Source organism: Nipponia nippon, unplaced genomic scaffold, assembly GCF_047370975.1.
Source record: "Nipponia nippon isolate SJK-2023a ecotype South Korea unplaced genomic scaffold, ASM4737097v1 scaffold_3, whole genome shotgun sequence".
In the NCBI taxonomy this organism is placed as follows: domain Eukaryota; kingdom Metazoa; phylum Chordata; class Aves; order Pelecaniformes; family Threskiornithidae; genus Nipponia; species Nipponia nippon.
Window position 1 is genome coordinate 116,106,724 of NW_028262347.1, and position 15,553 is coordinate 116,122,276.

Below are 15,553 nucleotides of genomic sequence, written 5' to 3' on the forward strand. Positions count from 1 at the left end.
TGCCCTTGCACATCATCTGGGGGGAGCGAAGGGACCTAAGGATCCTGTCGTAGCTTCATTCCCCACACCTCGCTTTTTGGGCTAGCTAGAAATTGCTTGAATTGCCACAGAAACTTAAAGTCTTAAGGGAGAGAGGCCCTTAAAAATACTGGTGTGAAGTGTTCCTGCCCTCCTTTCAACCTTTCTCCATCATTTGTTCTTGTCACCAGCTTGGCTCCCTCCACCATGCTGACAGCGCCCAGTGGCGCTTCGCAAGGAGCCAGACTGGGACTTCAATCCACCTGGAAAACAACCCAGAAGAAAGGAGATAGAGGGGGAGGAAGCTGCAGAATTTAATTCAGCTGCACTCCCAGCAAAGCCTCAAACCAGCTGCCTACGAACAGGGGACATGGGCATCAGGGAGGAACTGAGCAGGGACTGGGCAGGGAAAAGGGCAGGATCTGTCCACATCAATGCTGTTGTCAAGAAATGCACATGAACCACATCTCCTGGGCTCCACAAAGCCATCCGGACATCGGGACAGAGGTGCTCAGCAGGGCACCGGCCATCTCCCTGTCCGGACCCCACACCCACACGCTGTGTGGTAGAGTGAACTGCACCGACTCCTCTACCCTGAAGGATTTCTTAAACTCAGGGGACTCTTCAGTTTTTATTTAGGGCAGGTTCAAATCTGCTTTGCACTGGTGCATCAGGAGGTTTTTGAGTAAAAAACACAGTGGGCTGATGAATTAGACTGTTCACTGGTGTTCTAATGACTCTTCTTCCTGGGACAGTTGAGTTCAGAAGGTTATCTTCACAAGGAAAAGCCTGCAGAATATTTTAAAATTAAATTAATGCTTGTAATGCTTTGCAGAATATTTAGGAGATGTAGTGATGCTGTGAGGACACCTTGTACCCACATTCAGCCAAAGTCTTGGAGTTGCCCTCCAGCATCGGAGGAAAGTTTACATCTACAGAGGGATAAGCTGAGCTGGCAGCCCCACCAGGCTCTCCGAAACACCCCAAGGACACAGCCTCTCCTTTCCACTTACCTTGCAGAAGACCCAGTTCTCTGCCTTCCACAGCTGTAGAGGGGCATCGGTTTGCATGGGGTGGGAGGGAGGGGGGATCTGATATGGGTCTGCAACCCAGAAGTCTGGTCTTGCATCTGGGATGCTTCCAAACTTGAGGCATGCTCAGGTCTGGACTTGGAGTGATGGCTTCGTTTCTTTAAAATGCCTGTCTGGACCAGAGGCTGAAGGAGGAAGGTGAGGTGAAGAGCTTCTCTCCTAATGTAAATTTTCTCTTGAAACAGTGTAAACACCACTCCATGCCCACAGGCATTAAAGATGGTCTTTCAAGGTGGTGATGTTTGTGTCAGGTACCAAACACAGCCTGACTCCTGCAACTGTAAAAATCAATCACAGCAACAGATAAAATCAGCTCCAAACAAAGTGCTTTCCATGTTAAGTAAATATTGCATCTGGCTGCCAAGGAAATGATGTTTTGTTTCTAATGGACAGCCTGGGGGCTGAGGTGTGGGAATGGTGGTGTCCAGGCCCTCTGCGGGAAGCGCAGCTGTAGATGAAACTCCACCACCATCTGCTGGACACACTGAAGATGGAGCTGAGCTCATCCGTGTTTGTTTGCTAGCAAAATGACAAAACCCCGCTAAAGAAAAACGTTAGAAATGTCAGGGCTGAAGTCCTTACCCCCCTATTTTCCAGCCACCGGGAATTTTTCTACGCATGGACATAAGTGGCAATACACATCTCCTTTGGAAAGTGGTTTTATTTCATTTTATTGTAGCCCTGATAGATCTGAGAGGCAATTCTTGCATCACAAAGTACAGTCTGAATGCAAAAGCAGGCACACAGTGGGGAAAGAGTGTTTTCTTAAGCAATTTAAACAAAAAACCCTTATGTGGTTTACACAGTAGGGAGCAGTCAGACTCAAGGTTAACCCGCTGTATGAGAATGAGTTGGGAGAAAGAAATCACTGCATCAGAGCCCATGCAGACAGTGGAAATTGCTGTAGTCACATAGCATTAACAGGGAGAACTGAATTTTCTGTATTAAAGAAGAAAATCACCCTGAGCTAGTTGGACTGGGAGTCTCACTGTGCCTCCCCTCCTCTCATTTATTCCTACCTGCCGTGATGCTGCTGGGTGGCCAGGACCTGCCCGGGTTGGCAGCCCTCTGTGCGTGCCACGCGCTCCATCGCTGCTGTGGAGCAGCCAAGTAGGTGCCACTTGTCCTGCTCAGGGGCAGGGATGGGGCAGAGGTGCCCAGGGCAGAGATGCACCTCGGGATTGCCAGCATGGTGCGGCATAGCACCCTGCACGTTAATACCTGTGGCACTACAGAGGCATTGCTCCATCCTCCAGCCCTGCTCCCAGGACCTCGGTACCTCAGGGCACCACGCCATCCCCTCCCAGGCACTGAAGGACTTTTCTAACAAACACAGAGCATTAAGTGGTCTTCCCAGGGTCACATCTGGAGATCATTTCAGAGCCAGGAGCTGAGTTCCATACCTCCATGTATCGCAGCGACGTCCCTCCAATCCTCCAGCGCACAGCCCTCCCGACTCTCCCTACCCTCTCAGCTCCTCACCTCTTCGCGTGACCTACAATAACGATCCCCGAGGAAGTGACCAAGCTATCACCAGGAGGTCCCACATACCCAAAATTTCCTGCGCTGAACCCACCTTCCAGCTTACACCAAGTCTGCAGCAGGGCATGACATACCAGGCTATTGCAACAGCGATGCGTCAAGCCTGCTGCATCATTTAGATCCGATTCTTTAATAAATGAAGAAGGGAGGCTTTAATAAGAGATAAGGGAGCCTCGGACTGCCTTGCTCAGACTAATCTTTTAATGGTTGAAAATGATAGACGAGCTGCTCCAATTTCTTATCTAGCATTTTGTTTTGAATTACTAATAACAAATTTGTACTTAATTTACTTAGTTCAGAAAATTAACTACATGTGTCACTGGTTCCAACACTTTTCATTTTTACTGTCTTCTGCATCAGCAAAGGGATAACTTCATATAAACCAATTAAAAGAAAAAACCACAACCTCCTGCCCTGGTTCGGTCTCCTAACTCTCTGGACTATATCCAGAAATACCAGCTTCTAATATTTCTATGCTTCTTTGCTTCAGATTTCCTTAAACTACAACTTGGGTTAATGATTACAGCTAGTAAAGGGATAGGATTCTCCTAATACCTAAAACAGTTTTCCCAGACTCTTGGACAAAAAAGAAACATTTTGGGGTAAAAGGGATAGAATCCGCAGTTTTGAGGGAAAAATGGAGGAACTCTAAAACTTAGAACTGGAATTAATTCATGTTACACCGAAGTATTACTTAAATGTTAACACAGACAGATCTAAACTTCCCCATCTCCTAGAGGCAGGGAACATTCACTTTATTGCATGTAATGATTTCTTTTGGGGGGTTTAAAAAATATTTTTCAAGGAATGTGCCCTGTGGTACGGCTTCCTCAAAACATAATTTCTTTGCATAGAACATATTATTCTGCAGCATAGCATTAAAGTTCATCTCATCGAGTCAGGCCGATCATTTTCAAAAATAGAAAATAACGTTTTTTCAGGAAAAAAAATATTACTGGATTAATCAAGCTAGTCTCCAAAAAGAAGAGGAGATGAATGACATCAGTGACAGCTGATTGAAGCATCACAAACATCTCAAATCCAATTGTTTTCTGGAAAGTTTTTATGGAGAACTTTTTTGAGAAAAAGCTTGTTCTACCTTCACTTTCAAAACCCCAAACTGAACAAAGCCACTACTTCAGTGCAAAGTCTTTCTTCAGATTTAATTCTTTCACAAACACCTTGCCAAAATAAGGAAGCACAGACAGAAATATACCTGCTTTTTAACACATCGATTTTTAAAGAAACAGGATTTTCTGATAAAAAAAAAATTAGGATAAAAAATAGTAATTAATTTTAATTACCATGTTTGAATTTTAAAGGAGTTTATTTTTATATTTTGGGGGCTCTGTTTGAATGAGAAAGCTGAGTCACCCAGCCAAAGAGCTGCTGTTAAGGCAGAAGAAGGATGAGAAGCACCCGGGAACAGGAACGGTCGCGGCGATGACGAGTGTCTAAACCTGTAGGACACAGGAAGAAGAAACTGGGGAAACTGGAGGCTATAAATGGCCAGCCAGCCAGAGACAAAGGGAGGGATTTGTAGGCAGAGGTGCTGAATTATGATAATTCAGTTTAATGAAGGGGAAATATCAACAGTGGAAAAGAGCTTTTACAGCTTTCCGACAGGTAGTAGTTTAATTGGCCTTCTCCACCCTGCAGAGACAAGAAGAAGGCTGATTCAAAAAGATGCCTACCACCACTGCTAAAATTAGGCTTCAGCTAAATTTAGAGAACATGTACGTTAATGTAGCTATACGGTGAGCCCGTAAAACTTTCCACAGATATGCAAAATGATTAACTGAGGAACAAAACCAATCTATCAACCCTTCCTTAGCCTCATCTGAAGGAGGACAACAAATCAAAGGTGAGAAATTCGTTTTATAGACAGACATGCTCGAACTATAGCTGTTATCAAACCATCTTGGGTACCAATTACACGGCAGCCATCACACAGTACAGAGCTCACTTAAAGAGGTTGCTTAAGTATTTTGGGGGGATCCTGGGAAGTCTTCCAAAGAAAATGCATTATGCTAAAATAGTGCCACTGTCAATTCTGTGGCATTTATAAATGATGTTGTTTTCTTTGGGTAGATAGGATCACTGGAATCTGAACTCCCGAGATAACGCAATAGTCAAGGCAGCAGTAAACCCAAAACTCAGGAAATATCACTTGGTTTTCAGCACTTCCAAAGCAGGGTCAGAGTTAAACTGTAATCCGTTAACAGATTACGGGGTTAATCTGTAATCTGTTATTGTAATCTGCCAGGAGCAGTCTGGAAGGTGAAAATGCCAGGGGCAGGATTCCTCACCCATTTTCCAGTCACTGGGGCTTTTACTGCTGCAGAGGTAGGAGGCTCCTACCCATCTCTCCATGAAAATGCTCACACAGCACTCAAGATGCAGTGCAGAGGCACGGTGATGGTATCTGGTTTCTTCTCTGTTCCTTTCCCAATCACTGCCGCCGCTCTATGTGCTTTTTGACCAGCAGAGACACTAAGCAAAAATTTTTACAGAACAACCTTAATAAAGCCCTCATGTATTTTATTTCCGAATGATTAGAGGAAGAAGTATAATCTATATTGGAGCTGCTCCTGATCTCGGGTCTCAGGGATAAAGAGCCAGCCAGACCACCAGTCAAAGCAGCCCCACCAAGCTGCTTCTACACAAACCCGTTTCTATTTGGCCTAGGAAAGGTGCCCGGACCTGGAAGGCAGAGCTTCACCTCCCGTCCGTTCTGCTCACCACCACGCAGCACGGCACAACCGGCAGGGACAGGGACCCAATACCCAGAACAAGGGAAACCTCAACCCGCTCAGGCCATCTATTTCCATGCTTCGCTATGCTTACAGTAAGAAGTTTTTACAGTATCTAACCTGTTTCTTGTCACTGCAACTGAAGACTAAATTCACGACTTTCATCCAACCTGGATACTCCCATATCCAGGGAATAATCCAGGTTCTTTTCTTCTCCACAAGAGGGAAAACAAAAGCCATTTTTTTCCCCTTCCATCTTGCCCACATCATCGTTCAAATAGAGCTCCTCAAACAGAACATGGCATCCCAGCTGAGACCTTATCAATCTGAATGGACTGGGAAGTTTTGCCCTGTGTTTGTCATGTATGCGCAGGCGTAAGGTATCTTTGCATGACGTTTCATAACAGCATGCCACTTTTGACTCATGTTCTGCTTGTGATATGCCAGTAAATTGGAGTTTTCTCCAAAGAATTGCTACACAGCCAGTTTATTTCCTCTCCTGTGCCTGTCCATTTAGTTTTTCTCCTCTCGGTTGTAACACCTTGAATTTCCCCTGCTGAACTGCATTCTTCTTTTTGCCTTCAGATCTTTCAAAAATTGTATCATTACCATTGGGATCATGACAACCTCCAGCGTACTACCTGGCTCTCCTACATCTTGTTATCTACAAATGTGAAGAGCAAATTCTCTCTTCCATTCCCCACGTCACTAATGAAGATACTGAACAGACGAGACTCAGAAGAGATGCTAGTAGAATCATGTCCACTACTAACAGTAATTCTTCCACTCTGTAATTCTGCCATTCTGACTGTGAATTGTGCTTTAAGGAGAGAAAAAAAACCCACTTAGTACCTGTACACATGCAGCCTTCCTCAAACTACCATCGCTTGGTAATGAAAATACAAGACAGCACCAGAAGTGACATGTAAATCAGGAGCAAAAGAACAGGCTCGTAGGCGTCACTGAACCCATGCATGGCCTTAGACACGTTATCTGATCTCCATGTCTAGGTTTCCTCATCTGTCAGAAATTGTCACTCTGTAAAATATTTGAGACCAAAAGACTGCAAATACTGTCAGTTCAAGAACAATATTACTACTATGCTGGAGAACACCCTTTTAATGTATATCACCTGTAGCAATTACGCCATGCATCTTTTATTGAAATTTTGCATTGCATAATTACATACACATGTATTTGTATAACTAACAGTTATACAAAAATTAATTAAACAGCTTTTGTTTCGGTAACTGTCAATGCTTTATGGCAGATGAAATCTAAAAGTCTCTTTGGGGTTTATGGTCTCTCAGGTCTGAAGTCCGGCATAACACACAGCAATGAACATTTCATACATACCTCTTCCCAAAAGCCAGAAAGTTCCATATTCTAATGACAGCGTCAACTATAATACTTTTTGGACAATTGCATTAGCGGGTGGGCTGACTTACAGAAGAATTAATAAGGATGATACTTCTCACCCAGGAAATGCAAAGTGCAATGAACATCTATAAAAGACTGAGAAGAGAATGTTTGAAGCAGCAATTGAGATCAATGTGGATCTTCTTACCTTGAAAATACAGGGCTGCTGAAAACTTGGTGTACCATAACAGAGAACAAAGCAGACAGCTCAAATCAAGTGATCCTTCTAAATAAGCCTGACAAGCTTTTATTACAAGAAAACTGAATTAAGCAAAAACCGGAGATAAGTGCTTTACCTGACATTTGGGATTTTAAAGGACCAAGAAATAGGAAGACATTTACAGAAAGATTAACATGTAAGGTCATCACCAATAAGAACTGGGTTTTATTCAAGCTATTGACAATAATTGAATTTTACTTTCCTGCCTCAGCCTAGAGTTGTCATTTAATCGAGCCTTGCTTGCATGTGAACATTGCTAGAGGCCTCTTAAAGAATCAGTTGATTACAACTTTTTTCTTTTTTTCTGAAGGGTGAAACAGCATCCCTCCTTCTCAATTTAAGTAATGATCATCTATGCAGGTTTTATTATATTAAAGCCCCACTTCAATTGATTCACATTTGCCAGATGCTGTCAGAATTGCTGACGGGTCCTTATTGCAGTCCAGGTCAGCATGAAATCACCACAAGAAGGGAGGGTCTGCAGCATCAGAGCCGTCCCAGCCTTCTGAATGACCCCCCCAACCCCGTGAAGCGAGAAGAACTTTAAAAGAGGAAGCCACATACAAAAGCCTTGCGGGGATGGGGAAACAGAGAAGCAAAATGGCACCTCTGCTTCGCAAGTAAACAGACAGTGACTCGGGAGTCAGGATTTCACCTCAATCGGCTTTTTAAATGGTTCTGCTCCAGTACGTGCACTGGTAGGGATACTTCTACAATGAAAGATTTTCATGGTTTAATTTCAGAAACTACCTGGAACAGGACAAAGTTATTGAATGAATTATCTTAGCAGGTTATTTAAAGAAAAAACAAACCACTAGAAGAGCTTGTTAAATGTCATATTAGCAAACAGTTTAATTTATTAAAATGACTCCAGTACACCTCTGTGCTTCTACAACAGACATGGCATTACACATAACAGGTAAAACGTGGTAACATTCTCAAGGAAGCAGTATCGGGCTCATTAGCACAGAAACACAAGAGCAACAGTATCTTACATCACCTCCCACCTCAACCTTCTTCTACATGGTGATTCATGCTTCTCTGTGGAGCAGGCAGTCAGTTGAACGCAAGTGTGTGTATATGCTTCCTAACCCAAGATAGGTGAATAAAGCCCTGTACTGTCAAAGAGAAGGTAGGCATGCCTCCGATGTCAGTGTGAGTAGAAATAACTGTATTAACAAGTTTATGATCCCTGGGGGCCTGGGTAGCTGTGGTGGCAGGGGAAGTAGATTTCTACATTTGATCACTCTAAAAATGTGAGATCTACAAGATGCATATGGAAAGATTAAGTTTCTTATACCATGAAAGATCCTGGCCCAAAAAGACCTGCACACCTGAGTAATATGCTCATAAGAATGATGAGACTTGTGTAAGTCCTTATAAAAGAGGAGAGTCTTAGAATATATTTGTGGTAATTCAGGGCCAGTCCTTTCTTCTTTACTGGTTAACTTTACCAAAATTAACTCAAACTGGCATTCTATCAGCAAAGGAAAAATGAGAGGTTAATAAAATCAGAAGACACTGAAGGTGTAAATACAGTGCAAGAGTGTTGGTTTTAGTTTTTGACTCTTACAGCCTGATAATTTTATATTCTGTGCTTTATTTTCAGGGAAAAGCATAGTTGTCATGGGTCATAATATACGTGCTTGCATATATATGTATACATACACACTTGCTGCAGAATGCAAAGGGCTTCCAGTGGCACATGATTCATAGTACTGACTTCTCACATGCAGGTTTTTTTTCATACAAAACCAAACCAGTTTTAGAGGTGCCCCCTCCCTCTGCATATGTATTCATTAATGTGTATTCACATGCATTATTACCCTACCCAGTCACTGATTTATATTAACCAGTTTTTTTTTTTTGGTTTTTGGTTTGTTTTTTTTTTAAATGCAAGCCGTAAGTTATCTTAATTGCAACACCTAGCCAAACCACGCCAGTGACCACAGTACTCCTGGGTTTCACGGTAACTAATACATCAGTTGGCAGAACATTCTTAATAAAATGACTCAAGTTTTGTTTGCTTCATATTGCTTCATTTTTAAAAATCTTTTTGATGTACAATCTTCGCTGTCAGTACACTTCGGATTTACTAAAATGCAGTAAACTATGAGAGCTTGTTATTCAGAAGCACCTAGTCTTTTTTTGACATTAAATGGAAGCCATCAGCAACAACTGTTGTATGGAGCATTCATCAGGTTAATGAACAGTGCACATTAGCTAGTATGAGATGAAACTGTTTTCTAAATAGCTAGTAGACTTCACAACACAAATTATGTGCGATGTAATCACTATCCTGCTGAGACAGCAGAAGGACATAAGAACAAACGCGACTCTAGGGTCAGTTTCTATCCGTATTAATGTAGCTTTGGTTCAGAAATTCTTTAAGTGTTGTAGAGCACCTGGTTTAGTGACAAAACACAAGCGTCTCACAGTGCTAACAGTATAATGCTAATAAACTATAAACTGCAGGTCTCAAATATTAATAGCATTTAATAAAAAAATTTACAGAAATATTCTTGTTGACAAATGTGCAGTACAAATGCAAGCTCCTTGGCCACAAACTCAAATTGTGTGCATCAGTTTTGTGCTGGCGTAACAGTGCAAGTGCTGGGATTCAAGTATGCTTTTCCGTATTTGTGTTAAGCAACAGAGACTACATGATGAAGTTTGGGGGATTTTCCGCCCACAAGGCCAGGACACAAGAATCAGGTGAAACATTGAAATGTTTGATTTCCCTCATATAGAAGGCAATCCAAATGAGGAAAAACACATTTCACAAGCAAACCAGTTTCACATACCACCAAGTTATTGCTTCAGCTAGACCAGCTGTACTAAAATACAGGACTACAGGTTGCAATCTAATCTCCACTCACATGAAGAGAAGACGAAATCTACAGTGCAAGTCCTCCATGCAAAAGGATCAGACTGCAAGACCAGAGTCCTGTTTCATAGGACAGAATTTATTCATCATTCAGTTTGTCTGTGAATTTTTTTTTTTAAGTCAGTTAGATCAGAGTCAGAAGTACATTGTTTATGATATTTCTGTGTTTCTAGAGGTTACTACTTCATGCCAATTCAGATCTGCTCAGCAACAGAATATAATACGAACACTTGTTTCCAAAGAATTGCACAAGTTATTGATGAAATTTTTAGGGCCAAAATTAAAAGTTATTTCACCAAATCAAGTCTCTACTCCACTTTAAAAAAAAAAAAAATCTGACATCCTATTAATTAAAAAAAACAACCAAACTTAATAGCTTTTTTCAATTAAATAATAATCTAAGATTTTACAAGATATTCACATTCAGGCAACTGTCTCCTGACTTTCATCTGGCTGAGTAACAGATGCCATAATAAAAACAAGAACGCTACTCTCACATTCTTCATGACAGCAGTGATTAGTGCAATTTACCACTGCACTACACAGCTCTAATAGTGCAAGGTGTGCCTGCTAACATTTCTCACAATCATCTGCTACATGATCATTATCCTCAGATGTCTGTAACTCTTATTCGCATTAGAATATTGGCATTTATGTTAACATTTATGAAAAACTATGGCTTTATCCATGAGATATATATCCTGCCTAAGCAAAATTTTTAAACCATTTATTTAAAACAAAACTGAATTGGAATGAAAGTTACTTGTTTATGCCATAAGCTGCGTTGCCACTAAACTCAAGATCTCAGGGTTAGCTACAGATCACAAATATGTGTATTTGTGCATCTGGTACAGTCTTTAAAAGTATATTTAAAACATAACACTGATAAAACTTCACTCGCCATTTTAAATCTAATTCTGATCATTTATCTTATTTTTTGCAACATGTTTAATTACTTGTATCCAAAGTGTCATCTGAGTATCGCTGTATTACAACAGGATTGGGACTGTAAGAAACCCATAAATGCATACATAAGAAGGCACTTGTCTTCCAGTAGTTCAAGTCAGAGAAGGCCTTACCTAGACAGCGTCACCTTACACTCTGAAGGATTAGCAAATGTCCCCAGGCTTTGACACAGTCTCAAAACCTGTCTTCATGTCCCTGGACAAAGGTGCTATATGTGGTCTATAATACCATGAAGCTCATGATGAATTCCAGTAGTTTTTGCCTGTTGCGCTGAGGTAGGAATGTAGTGCTTAGTTCCAAAATGGTGTCTCTTCTTTGTTTCGTCTGACTGAAAACCTAAAGCACAGCATGAATACATATAAGTATCACCATGTTCAAGAATCACCTTTCTTTTGTGATTAAAAGTTTATGGTCTATACTAAATTTGGCCTCATTTGCAACACTTCCCCCCCCCCCCCCCCCCCCCCCCTTTCTGGAAGTCTTAGATGGCAATGCCTTTAGATATCATTAGAATTCACTCAATGTTGAAGCCCTTCAAGTGATACGGAAGGACAGAAACTGAGAAATAAGCACAGCGTATGATAGACAGCCAGCTCCTAACAGCGAGGGATAAAACACGCACTCAAAAGGCATCTCAGCTGAAAGTCTAAGCACTTTGAAAACAAGAATTCAGATGTTATGCTCTGAATAGGTGCTCAGCAGATGCTATCTAGTTCCACTTTTCCAACAGCAGAATAAACTAGAATTAAACAACGGATTTGATATGTGCTTTCTTCATAGCTCTTACAGTCTATAGGAAGATACCTTTACTATAGGCTTTACTACAGGCTAACTAGCATTAGATTATTTAATACAGCAGAATTCAAGGACAAAGACTTCAAAACCTGTATCTAGTGATACTTTGCCTAAATGCTGATGCTTTCAAAATTATAATGCTAAATCCCATCTGGCATTCAGTAAGCCATGTCATTCTGATGAAAGAAACTCTTCATTTGCAAAATCTAGATAGGCGATTTAAAATTCAAAATGAGAGTGGTAAAGTGCAAAACTGATCTGTTATTTTAAAGAAGATCTGTATCCTCATGGTGGACACTGAAGGTCGATTAGGATGCTTCTGCTGGAGCATCAATCATTGCTAAGCCAAAATTCAGTAACTAATACTTTTGGAAGATTTAAGCAGTCCTTCAAACTTAGATTTAGCTGTCACTAAGCACAGAGCACACTCTCAGCCTTCCAACATTGTCACTGATGTCCAATAAGGACACGGAGCAGAGCAGAGAAACTTCGCTTGCTGTGAATAAAAATGCCTAGTCACCTAGCCCTCATCTAGCCAGGTTTTCTCAGGGGCAAGAAGTGCCCTGTTCTGCAATGTGTGCTCTTCTCCTACAGCCCTGAGCTTTAAGGAAAGCAAAATGCTCAAAACCCACAATACATTTGCAGAGATACATTCACATATTTTAAACTGACACCGAACAGGTTTCATGAATTGTCAAAATTGTGCTCATTATTAAAATGAAACTTAACAGTCTCCAAATTTGATCACCGAACACTTACCCCAATTTCCTTAAAGACTTTCACTGCGTTTTTCACATGACTGTAGGTAGCACTCTCAGCTGCAAGAAAGAAAACCCAGAGATAAACAAACTGCACTTGAATTTGGGCTACCTTATGCTCAAGGAACAGAATGAATCAAATCCAGTTCCAAAATGAGTTTAACATACCATATACAGAAACATTCTTCTCCGTCCTGTTTATTAAGTGCCTGTGTAACTTTTGAACGTATTCAGACTCTGAAACAGGACCACTAAAATTGTGCACGAAGGTAACAGCAGAGCTATACGCCTCCAGTAAAGGTCCCAACAACCTCTGCAGGAAAGTGATGTACTGCTGGTGCTCTTGAGACTGGCTCACCTAAGAAAGGGCAACAAGAGCTTAAGTGACAGAGACCAGCGGAAACAAGAAATGACCTGCAACACAGCAAAACGGCAGCCCAAATAATTCTTAGTACAAAAAGGAGTACAGGGGCACAACACAGCATGTTATGAAAACATTGCAAAAAACCAGTTTATCACAAGGGACAAAACAGGCACTGCATATCACAGATCAATGCTACTTTTTTCTCATCCAGGATATTAATAACTATTTTCCGAAGATAAAATTAAAGACATCATACTGTTCTGCAGCCAATAGAAGGGTTGCCATAGATTCACAGAGATGGACACAAGTCTCCAAGTGTTAACAAGATATCCTAAACAATGTTTGTGTCAGCTCTGTGAGAAAACTGGTAATATGCCTAAAATCAACATGATCAATCTATGAAATGAAATTTAGGCTGGAAATAAATATCAGCATAATGTGCCACTTTTAGAGTGTGTGCTGTCAGTAAAGAATAAAACATTTAGACACTAAAGATACGTGAGACTTTATCAGTTTTCATGACACTAACCATTGCCCTTGCACCTCCCTATAAGATTATTTGATGTTTCTTCAGCTGTCTTCCCCATGGGAAGGAGAGAAAGGTGTTTTACTGATTGTGACAAAATACAACAGACTAATACTGTGAACCAGCAAAAAAAAATTATCATAACCCCTCCTGAACTAGTGAAGTAGTTTGTATCTCTTTCAACAGACTTCAATATATTAGCCTTAGGATAATATTACCTTCAGGTAGCAATCTCTCTGCTCTTCTCCAAAATCACTGTCTTCATCTTCCTCATCACTTCTCCAAGATAATGGCTCAGGGAGTTTTTTATCCCATTGCTGCTCTGTAAGACTGGGGCTAACATCCTCCTGATCATCCTGCTTAAATTTGAAAGACAAGGTGGTAAATAGGTAAAAAACCCAAATTGAGGCAAACAATAGGTTTATTTTATAATCTCCTCTGACTTAATCAGTTCATTCATTAACCAATATTTAAAGAAAGCAGGTGAGGTCCAATTGTAGACAGGGTTGTGATAAGCAGAGAGAAGAGACATTTGGTGAAAAAGACTGTTTTTCTTTAGTTTGCCTGTCACATAAAAGTGAAAATCTATGCAAGCATTGCCGAATCTTCCTACCAGAGGCCATGCAGTAGCAGGTGCCAAGAAAGTGTTTTCAGTTGTGTTAGAATAAAAAGTTGAGATGCTATCTGGACTTGGATGTTGCTAACCTCCATACTACTGTTGCCTTAAAGACAGAATAGTAAACTCTGCGTTATTATATTACAATAGTTAAAACCTCAATTAATGCAGAATGCCGTAAGTTGTTATGTGGAAGTGGTAACTTACTGCCTGTAATGATGCTGCTCTTCTATTTGTCCCCACATGAGATATTGGTTGGAAGAGAATGAGCCAGTTTTAATCACAAAGGCCCCAAATTGTTTAAACCTTGATTATGTTGAGACATTAAGACCCCTCTACCTGTTGCATCACAGCAGTTCCTTTCTGCTAATCACCCTGACAAGCACCATCCAAGTTTAGCCTACAAATGCCCTGCAGTAATCCACCCTTGGAGCAAGACACAGACTTACACTTATTAGCAAGTAGGTGTCTTAGGTAAGTATACATTTCTTCAGGCTTTTGAGATGAGCGTGTGACAGCAAGAATACCACTGGTGGAATTTCTTAACTTGAATATTGTGAGGGAAGAAGAGTTTGTTGTTTGCTTTTCATCTATTTAATAAAACCATCTATTTTAGTAAAACCATTAATTACTAAAGTGCTTTGCAAAGCTGTAAAGTATTGTAAAGTTCACTTGCAAGGGCATAGCGAGGTAATCTGCCAGAGACAATAATGCAGGTGTGTCACAAGTTCAGGTGTACAGTAACTGAGGTGCAAAAGAAATACTCCACCTGACTGATCAATGTCTGTGCAACATTCAATTTCAACAATGAATCTTCAGAAATGTGTTTTAGAGATAGCGAACACACACTCGAAAGAATAAGGGAAGCCTTAGTGTCAGTCATTCACCATTATTTGTTTTGCTTAAAAGTAGTAGAACAGAAAGAATTTTCAAAGGTGCTAAGTTACTGATGAAAGACCCCCATACAGTTATTCCATTTAGAAACGAGAATCAGGCAAGATTAAAACCAAATGGATAAGAGACACCTTGTAGATGTGATTACTGTCATAATATTCATGACAAAGAAAAAAGCCCCTGCAGCAAATGAAGACTGACATCCTTCCAGTCTTACACTCTGATCAAATGTTTTATTTTGAATGAACCAAAGGCCACAAAATAAGTTTAAAAACTACCGAAGAGATCACTACGTGTTACGAATATGACTTAGTTTTTGAAGTAAACACTAGAATCACAGGAAAAGAATTTAAAAAAAAAAAAAAAAAAAGCATGGATCAATCAAGCTTAATTTAATGGGAAATTTATCAACATGTCAATGTCAGCAGTAAACTGAAATAATTAGATGGGGCAGAAGCTAGCTACCTTTCTTAGAGAAGAGGTTGTAAAAACCCCACAAACATTTCCAACCTGTCCAAAATCATGAAACAACTGTTGCTTATAGTGTTTGCACTGATTATGCAAATTCTTAACATTTTAAAAGAAGTAAGCAGGTACAGAGGTTTTCTAAGTTCAAAGAAATTTACTGATGGAATGTATCTCCTTTTTAAGCATTCAAATGTTGCACTGCTGGTGTATTTCAGACAACACAGACAAATATTTAT

General features: G+C 40.6%; 1 protein-coding gene across 7 annotated transcripts in view; it reads right to left on the minus strand.

Annotated features, from left to right (window-relative positions):
* Positions 1-7,867: 7,867 nt before the first annotated feature.
* The window catches only part of GPAM (glycerol-3-phosphate acyltransferase, mitochondrial), a 93,974-nt gene continuing 86,288 nt past the window's right edge, over positions 7,868-15,553 (minus strand). For 6 of the 7 annotated variants that reach the window (XM_087764534.1, XM_087764539.1, XM_087764536.1 and 3 more), the window contains 4 exons: positions 13,558-13,698; positions 12,618-12,807; positions 12,451-12,509; positions 7,868-11,232 (listed from right to left, as the gene is read on the minus strand). In XM_087764534.1, the coding sequence (XP_087620660.1) occupies positions 11,116-11,232; positions 12,451-12,509; positions 12,618-12,807; positions 13,558-13,698 (507 nt within the window). In that variant the 3' untranslated portion in view covers positions 7,868-11,115. The remainder of the gene's footprint in view (positions 11,233-12,450; positions 12,510-12,617; positions 12,808-13,557; positions 13,699-15,553) is intronic. The other variant, XM_087764538.1, reaches the window with a different exon arrangement.